The following is an 8475-nucleotide window of genomic DNA, read 5'->3' on the forward strand; positions in this document are numbered from 1 at the left end:
GTTTTGGCCATATTTTCTTGCAAATTTTTCAACCTTAAGATTTCTGTGTACCTTCTAAAAGGGGCAAGTACAGTTCCTAGTTTGAAGCAAGCTTCTGAGCTTCTCAACTATCAACCGTTTTAATTAATCATTGCATAGCAACTGAAAAAGAAAGCTTATTGAAACTTTGGTTGCAAAGAAATTCGGTGTGACAAGAGAGCAGTAGAATTCATTGTATATGGCAGTCATCTGAAGATCGATCGTAGTACAATAAAAAGCAAACGTTTTTTTGTGTTTGAAAACTCGCTGGAAAGCTCAAATTCCCTGATATCTTTGAAGTTATAACTATTAGCTTAAGTAAGCATGAAAAGTATGCGTAAGACTTGGAACCAAACAAATTGTTCTAATTCTTTCAAGGACATAGAATTTCTGAAATTTTCATGCCATATTATGTTTGATAGATGTATTATATTACAGGATAATATCATGTCTTGTTTTCTCTTTGACGTTCCATGAATAAAAGAGCGTTAAGAAACTACACAATTTGATTTTATAAAGGAAAAAAAAAAGCAAATAAAGATTAGATATATTTGTTTATTCATGAAACGAATTGGAGTCTTTTTAACTCTGTTGTCACTTAATCCTGTTCAGTCATGAAATCCTATCATTATCTACTATAACTTAAGTACTGAAATTGATGTCTGACTTGTACAAAGACATTTTTAAATGCAAGTTCATCTCTAACACGAAACATGTCTGTCACCTATTGATTTGAAAGTCCATACTAGGCAAAGCTTGTCTACAAGTCTCTCTTCAAGTGTTTCATCATTTTGTCCATACTACTTTGCCCACCAAAACTCAATAATAGATAACCCTACCACGTACAAGCTGGTGGCTATGGCCCTTTTGTGCTGCAATCACAGTGCTTCCAGGAGGCACGTTGTTCCTGTCCCAGGTTGCTGGGTATAAAGCAACATCTAAAGTAACGCTAACCATTATTACAAACTCCAATCTACCACCTCCTTAAAGGGAAAAGTCACTGACATTTCCGAACACATTATTCTATCCAGTTACAAGTGACAATCCAAACAAGTTAACTAAGTGAAATCATGAAACATGACCAAATGCCAAAAAATTGGAGTACTTATGGACCAAAGAAAAAACACATGAGGAATATACAGTGATCAAAATGGTATTTGCACCTTTCCCAAATTTCACTAAAATAAAAACGGTTAAAGCCTGGCTCCACACAGTTTAGCAAAAACTTGCTCCCGGCATACCTAGGGTCTTGCATCAAAAAAGACTCCAGTCAAGAACCCTGAAGCTTGTAACAGCCAGTTTAAAGACCTCATCCATGGGCGTACATCCAACTTGAGCAGCTGGAACGGCTACACCAGCACCAACTGTGTCTGCGCTTTCGCTCAAAGGACTGAAGACATAGAATAGAATCAAAATGTATGTCTAGCACATGATGTAGAGCTTTCACTAGAATAGATGATATTTCCTTTGATTTTTTATTTGATTTGCTTAACTCTAGCAGTTGAAGATTTACACGATCAATTACATGTTAACACCAGAAAGGATAATTTTCCACCCAAAGGAAAGATCAATTGCACTCATAATATTGGGTATATACCAGAATAATACTTTGAATATTTTTTTATTGACAAAACCCTCCTGATTTCTTATATATGGATTAGAGAGGTCAAACTAATGTCAAAAAGGGGACGAGTATTGGCTGTGATTTCATTAGACTTTTAAACTACAGGGGATGAGCGTAATTAGACAAATAAAAAGTTTAAACAAAACCTGAACATCCACCTAAACTCAATAGAACTCACCCAATCAGTCATAACTTGAATTACTAGACAAGTTAGGGAAGAGCTTATTGTCATGAAAAAGATATTCTAGAACTTACTTTATAACAATTGGCTCGTATGCAGTGATTAGAACGTCGGTATCAACTTCTTTAAGACGCAAATTTGCCAAATAAACCTGAAAAAAAATTAAACAATTTTGGAATGAATCAAAGATCAGTCGATGTAGTAACATTGTCAAATTACCATTAGCAAATGTTGAAGTAACGCGAAACCTACTTTCACAATATTTTGTGCTTCCCTTCCTTGCCGACCTTTGGAAATTGCCTGCCAACAATTCCATATGACTGTAAGTGATTGAAAACATGCGCGGTGGCGCAAAACTCTTTAATAAACTCACTTGCACACATTATATAAAGAACAACCTTGAAAACGGCGATATGAAAAAGGAATCAATTTTCTCTTACAAGAAAATAAAAATAAATAAATAAAAAATAAATTAATTAATTAAAATCCGAACTAATATAGGAATAGAAAGACAAGAACATATTTTAAACCTATAAGTGAGTTAAATTGAAATTTGAATCAAAGATTGGGCCGCAATTGGGACAGCGCTTAAGCTATTGTTGGGCCAACAGTCCAACAGATGATAAAATAATCAAAGAATATCTAATTATTAAAGATATTGATAAAGCAGGTTATAAACAACCAACCGAATTTTCAGATAATCTGTTTATATCTTATTCTGTTTATATTTTATTGGGCTTGTATCAGCTCAGAATCCATGAGGTAAATTATAAATACAAAGCCAGGACCGAAAGCCAGGTAGGTTCCACTTACGTTCAATTTACCCTTCATAACATCCAAACATTCAATAGTGATAATCTTTCACTAAATACTCAACCAAGAGCCGAGGTTCTTCAAATCACACGCCTAACTTGAGCGTCGGAGTATCTTTTGCAGGTAACTCCCCCCTGGGACACGAAGGCAACCGATCGGCCAAGACTGACATGACCGAACGGCCTAGACAGAAGTCAAATTGTGGAAGCCGAGCGGTCTAAGCGGAAGTAGCAGGTGGAGCTCGTGATTCAAGCGTCAAAAAGGTTTGTGGCTCGGTCCCGAAAATATCAACCGAAACATTTTGGCGCCCACCGTGGGACCGAGGGGCATCCCTTATAACCACAAGGAACCGGACATGGATGCAGTCTCACCATCAACGTCAACAAGCTTCTACGGCTTTACAGATAATTATTTTGATATAAATTCATTTTATTATTTAATCTATATGATTTAATTTAAATATCTTAATTCAATATTATAATATTGTTGAAGATTTATTAATGCACTCACCACTTAGCCAAATTTGGCATCAAGTGTTCAACCATGCAACAGCTCGGCCATTCGGCCTCATTGGTATTCAGCTGTTCGGCTTCACAGTACAGGTGACAGGTCCATGCAGACCACTCCTCCAAGAGGAGGGCAAGAATCGAGCGGTGATAAAAGTTCTAAATGAACTATCACTCTCGTAAACAAAACCCAGGGGCGTTATGTGAAAAACACCTGGTCAAAACCGAGTGGTGATAAAAGTTCTAAACGAACTGTCAGTCTCGTAAACAAAACCAGGGATGTTATGTGAAAAGCACCTGGTCCAAACCGAGCGGTGATAAAAGTTCTAAATGAATTGTCACTCTCGTAAACAAAACCCAGGGGCGTTATGTGAAAAACACCTGGTCCAAACCGAGCGGTGATAAAAGTTCTAAACGAATTGTCACTCTCGTAAACAAAACCCAGGGGCGTTATGTGAAAAACACCTAGTCCAAACCGAGCGGTGATAAAAGTTCTAAACGAACTGTCACTCTCGTAAACAAAACCCAGGAACGTTATCTGAAAAACACCTGGTCCGAGCCGAACAGTAAAGCTCGTTCTCTAGGAAGAGCTCCTAGGTCAAAGTCAAAGACCGAGAGGTAAATCCCTCTCGTTGAAGACAAAGACCGATAGGTAAATCCCTCTCGTTGAAGACAAAGCAAGGAGGTAAAGCCTTCTCAAAGCCGAATGGTAAAGCCCGTTCTCTAGGAAGAACTCCTAGGTCAAAGTCAAAGCAGGGAGGTAAAGCCCTCTCAAAGCCGAACGGTAAAGCCCGTTCACTAGGAAGAACTCCTAGCTCAAAGACCGAGCGGTAAATCCCTCTCGGCCAAGTGGTAAATCCCTCTCGATGATGTTGAAGACCAGCGGTAAAACCCTCTCGGCAGAGAGGTAAAGTCCTCTCGATAATGTTGAAGATAAAGACCGAGAGGTAAAACCCTCTCGCCAACAAACTGAAGTTATAAACCGAACGGTGAAGACAGTCCCCCGTGTACTATAAATCGAACGGTAAAATTCGCTCCCTAGGAGGAACTCCTAGGTCAAAATCAAAGACCGAGAGGTAAATCCCTCTCTGTTCATGTTGAAGGCTGAGAGGTAAATCCCTCTCGATTCATGTTGAAGGCCGAGAGGTAATTCCCTCTCGGTTCATGTTGAAGGCCGAGAGGTAAATCCCTCTCGGTTCAGGTTCATGTTGAAGGCCGAGAGGTAAATCCCTCTCGGTTCATGTTGAAGGCCGAGAGGTAAATCCTTCTCGGTTCATGTTTACATGGAAAGCAAACTCCTCACTACAGGAAAATCAGCCTCCCTCAAACTCATAAGTCCTATAGTTAACCAAGGCTAAAGCCGAACGCTTAACTCGGACTTGGGGGGAATAATGTATCGTACCCAGTGGAGGCCGAACGGTTAACAATCAGCACCGTTCAGTCCATCCACTCAGGTCAAAGATTGGACCGCAATTGGGCCAACGCTTACGCTATTGTTGGGCCAACAGTCCAGCAGATGATAAAATAATCAAAGAATATCTAATTAAAGATATTGATAAAGCAGGTTATAAACAACCAACCGGGTTTTCAGGTAATCTGTTTATATCTTATTCTGTTTATATTTTATTGGACTTGTATCAGCTCAGGATCCATGAGGTAAATTATAAATACAAAGCCAGGACCGAAAGCCAGGTAGGTTCCACTTACGTTCAATTCACCCTTCATAACATCCAAACATTCAACAGTGATAATTTTTCACTAAATACTCAACCAAGAGCCGAGGCTCTTCAAATCACACGTCTAACTTGAGCGTCGGAGTATCTTTTGCAGGTAACTCCACCCTGGGGCACGAAGGCAACCGATCGGCCAAGACTGACATGACCGAACGGCCTAGACGGAAGTCAAACTGTGGAAGCCGAGCGGTCTAAGCGGAAGGAGCAGGTGGAGCTCGTGATTCAAGCGTCAGAAAGGTTTGTGTCTCGGTCCCGAAAATATCTACCAAAACAAAATTAAAATCTGAAATGCAATCAACCTATGAGTATCATGCTATTACAAATAACCCACTATTAAAACACCGATAATAAAAGTAACACATGTATTTTTAGCTTGTAAAGCTCCAACATAAATATCTGATAAAAAAATCTTCATAAATCCAAAATTACACTAATAAAGGAAATGATTTTGTCCAATTATGTAAAATTAGCCAATTTCCACTGTCTTGAAGTTACAGAAATCCAGTGTATTTCTGTTGTTCGCAAGTCAAGACTGAGAAATAAGGATCATTTATGGCACTAAATTGTAGCCATCAAATTATTTTTACTGAAATAATAATATAAATAAATGGTGCAATTGGGGAAAACCAACATGATTTCACAAAACAGATCTAGATCTTCATCTTTATTTAGCTAGCATATATGTAGATCATGTGTTTGGGCCAATTACAATATGCAGCTTTATAACCATGGAGAGGCACGTGACATGTCTGACTCAAGATGGTTATTGAGTAAATTGAACATATCATAGATGGAACTTAATACCCATTTGATAATGTCATATTGAAAATAGAGATGTACATAGGCATATACAGATCAAACCAAATGTCAATCATTTTTCTTAGATAAGTTCCTGAGTTCTCAGATAATCAGCAATTTGCAGACAATAAGGAGATTAATATATATGTGAATATCTAAGGAAGTGGTAGACCAGACTAAAAACCATACTTCAACTATAAGAAAGTCCTCCTAGCACCACTACACCAGAAAAAATCATATGCAAACTTAGACTGACACTGATGAATAGGCAGCTAACTATGCTCCAAATTAGTGCAAAATAAGGGTAGATATCGATTTAATAGTATTCAGGTATGGGTGGCCACCAAGATGAATAATCAAATTAACAAATACAATTAACACTGAGCAGTAAGAAAACAGGCTAGAATACAAGTACACAAGTAATCTATATGATAAAGATATCATCAAATAATATCAAGTTCAAGAGTAATAAATAATAGATAAGCAGGAAGTTAAGTTGATCTAGTTTTGGACTCGTAACACTGTCTTTTCACACCCTCAATCTATGAACAACGAATATAGAAAATAACAAGGCACGCAAGTAGATGGTGAAATCTAATTAACAATCCAGAGATGTTATAAGAAACAATGTAAGAAAATTAGTCCCAAGGTGACGCATTTAGATGATCAGGAAATGATGTACAAACATAAATTAAGGTCAAAACAAACGTGGAAACATTACCATCTGACCCACTGCAGTTGTTACAACTGCAGGAGTATTGTAGTACGTCAAACCAGGTGCTTCCAGAACTCCTGACTGCTCAACAACCTGATCAATTTAAAGTGGCGAGATGATCATAACGCAATAACTTAGATAATCGTGAAACAATTAAATTTTGCAACAAATAAGACATTAAATGGATAGCTTTAAAAGAAAGCTATCTTCTCTAAGAGAAATTCCTTTTCCCGTTAATGTGTGTTGGGTTGGGAGATAATACATGCTCTTTTACACAGCAATTGAAGTAGTGTAATGCTTTGATAAATCAAACCACTTTGGAATTAATAGGAAGAAATATCACAAGCGATGTTATAGTTAGCTGTAAGGGAGAACAGAGTCTTCCAATTATCAATGACAGGTAAACCTCCTAAACTACATAGAACACACTTACACAAAGTTTAAGATCATATCAAACAACTACCGTGGACCAACAAACAAACTTTGAAAAGAAAACTTTGATAAATTAAATAGCATAGAAATTATAGCACCCCTTATGGAACTAAATCAACCAAGCCCCGAAAGCATATTTTTTTTCACTGGAGATGATACTGTATGGTAAAAGCAAAACAATCAAATATTCAGAAAGCACAGCACACCTACCGTTGGTATCATTCATTCAATCCACAATTTTTCATTGTCAACACATAATAGGATGAACTTCATAAAATTCAGTTTCCATATACCAATTACAGTGCAACATTTAAAGAATCTGATAATATGACGAAATCATGATGAAATGACGACATACCAGAGTTCCTTCAGCATCCTGTTCACTGGCAAGGTCGTGAAGAAACCATACAGCACTCTCATCATCAGCAACGTCAGGCCTGAATTCTAAAAGCTCAATGATCAAGCTTTCGTCTCGGTTCGGGTCGGCGAACACCTCCTATACAGCAGCATCAATACCCCAAAATCAAGTCAGCAAAAGGAATAAGCAAAACATAGAATACAATCTAAGTGAAAAAGGCATGACAAGACCTGATGATCAGGGACTTCTCGAATGTCGCTGACATCCTACAAGAAATAACCATAACCTTAATTTCAGCAAAATTAAAGACACACACACAGTGTCTTCGAATGGTTTATCCAGAGAAAACAAGAATAAGGAAAATGCAAAACAAAACAAAAATGAATGACCTGGAACCTGTTGGGGAACGTGCAAGATATTTTGCCACCAAACAAAGGGTGTTGGTAAGTTATATCTTGTGGCATTTTTGCACCAATGAAAAGAACAGGGGACAGCACCTCCACCACCACCACCCTACTTTACATCAAAAGCGGAAAATTACAACCCCGTTCAAGCAATTCACGTGAACCAAAAACGGAACCCAAAAATCAACTATATATTACAATTACTCATTTAGGGAACGATAAGTCGATAATTAACCCCAAATGAATGAACAAAGCTAAACACTGTAGTGATTACAAAAAAGATACAGTTGAGATAAAAAAAAAAAGCATAAGAGAAGTAAGAATACCTGGGAGGAATCCAACTACGTGAGAATAACCAGCAGCAGCAGACGCAGAAGCTCTAGTTTGTTCTTCTGGCACTGCTACCAAGTGTAGGTATATGCAGTCCGGCCCATTTTGGCCCACCTTATAAATGGGCTGACCCGGCCCACGAGAAACGAAGCTGTAAACGTTGAACCCGATCCGGCCCACCAAGGTTTGGTGGGCTGTTAATTCACATAAACCCACTATGGGTCAGAGAATCAACTCAATAAGCTTCCATGAATGAGAATGTCGCGGGGCGGAGGCCGAAGCTCGCTGTTTCGGGCGTCGTCGACGCCCGTTGCGTCTTCGCCGGACTATGCGCCGGCGTGAGGCAGTGTGCTGCGGCTTGCAGAGTGAGTTAGTGTTGTTGAGAGAATGTGAGAGTTAGATCAGCGAATTCGGAGAGAGCGAGTTAGAGAGGGGTGGATGAGCGTGTTTGGGTTGGGCTGCGCTTGGTGGACCTAAGGGAATGGGTTACTGCTATCCTTTTCTTCCTGCACCCCTTAAAATCATATATTCCAACTTTACCCTGTTCCTCTCCTTCATCGTTC

At 38.7% G+C, this 8475-nt stretch overlaps 1 protein-coding gene across 2 annotated transcripts; it reads right to left on the reverse strand.

The window, feature by feature from the left end:
* Positions 1–673: 673 nt before the first annotated feature.
* On the reverse strand, positions 674–8054 carry LOC108335916 (uncharacterized). 2 transcript variants are annotated; one of them, XM_017572127.2, is made up of 8 exons: positions 7909–8054; positions 7568–7691; positions 7409–7444; positions 7179–7316; positions 6395–6481; positions 2076–2123; positions 1898–1974; positions 674–1408 (listed from the first exon to the last, which is right to left on the reverse strand). In XM_017572127.2, the coding sequence occupies exons 2-8, from the start codon at positions 7640–7642 to the stop codon at positions 1273–1275; spliced, it is 597 nt and encodes a 198-aa protein (XP_017427616.1). In that variant the 5' UTR covers positions 7643–7691; positions 7909–8054; the 3' UTR covers positions 674–1272. The 2 variants fall into 2 exon arrangements, with proteins under 2 accessions (XP_017427616.1, XP_017427617.1); XM_017572128.2 differs by having other exon boundaries at positions 7568–7694; positions 7909–8014.
* Between the last annotated feature and the right edge of the window lie 421 nt (positions 8055–8475).

Source organism: Vigna angularis, chromosome 10 (assembly GCF_016808095.1).
Source record: "Vigna angularis cultivar LongXiaoDou No.4 chromosome 10, ASM1680809v1, whole genome shotgun sequence".
Classification (NCBI taxonomy): Eukaryota; Viridiplantae; Streptophyta; class Magnoliopsida; order Fabales; family Fabaceae; genus Vigna; species Vigna angularis.

Coding starts and splice junctions, on each gene's coding strand:
- LOC108335916 (XM_017572127.2), bottom strand. CDS start 7,642: ATGCCACAAGATATAACTTACCAACACCCTTTGTTTGGTGGCAAAATA. Junction 2,124..6,394: donor CAACTGCAGTGGGTCAGATG/GTAATGTTTCCA, acceptor AATTGTTGGCAG/GCAATTTCCAAAGGTCGGCA. Junction 1,409..1,897: donor TACGAGCCAATTGTTATAAA/GTAAGTTCTAGA, acceptor CTATGTCTTCAG/TCCTTTGAGCGAAAGCGCAG.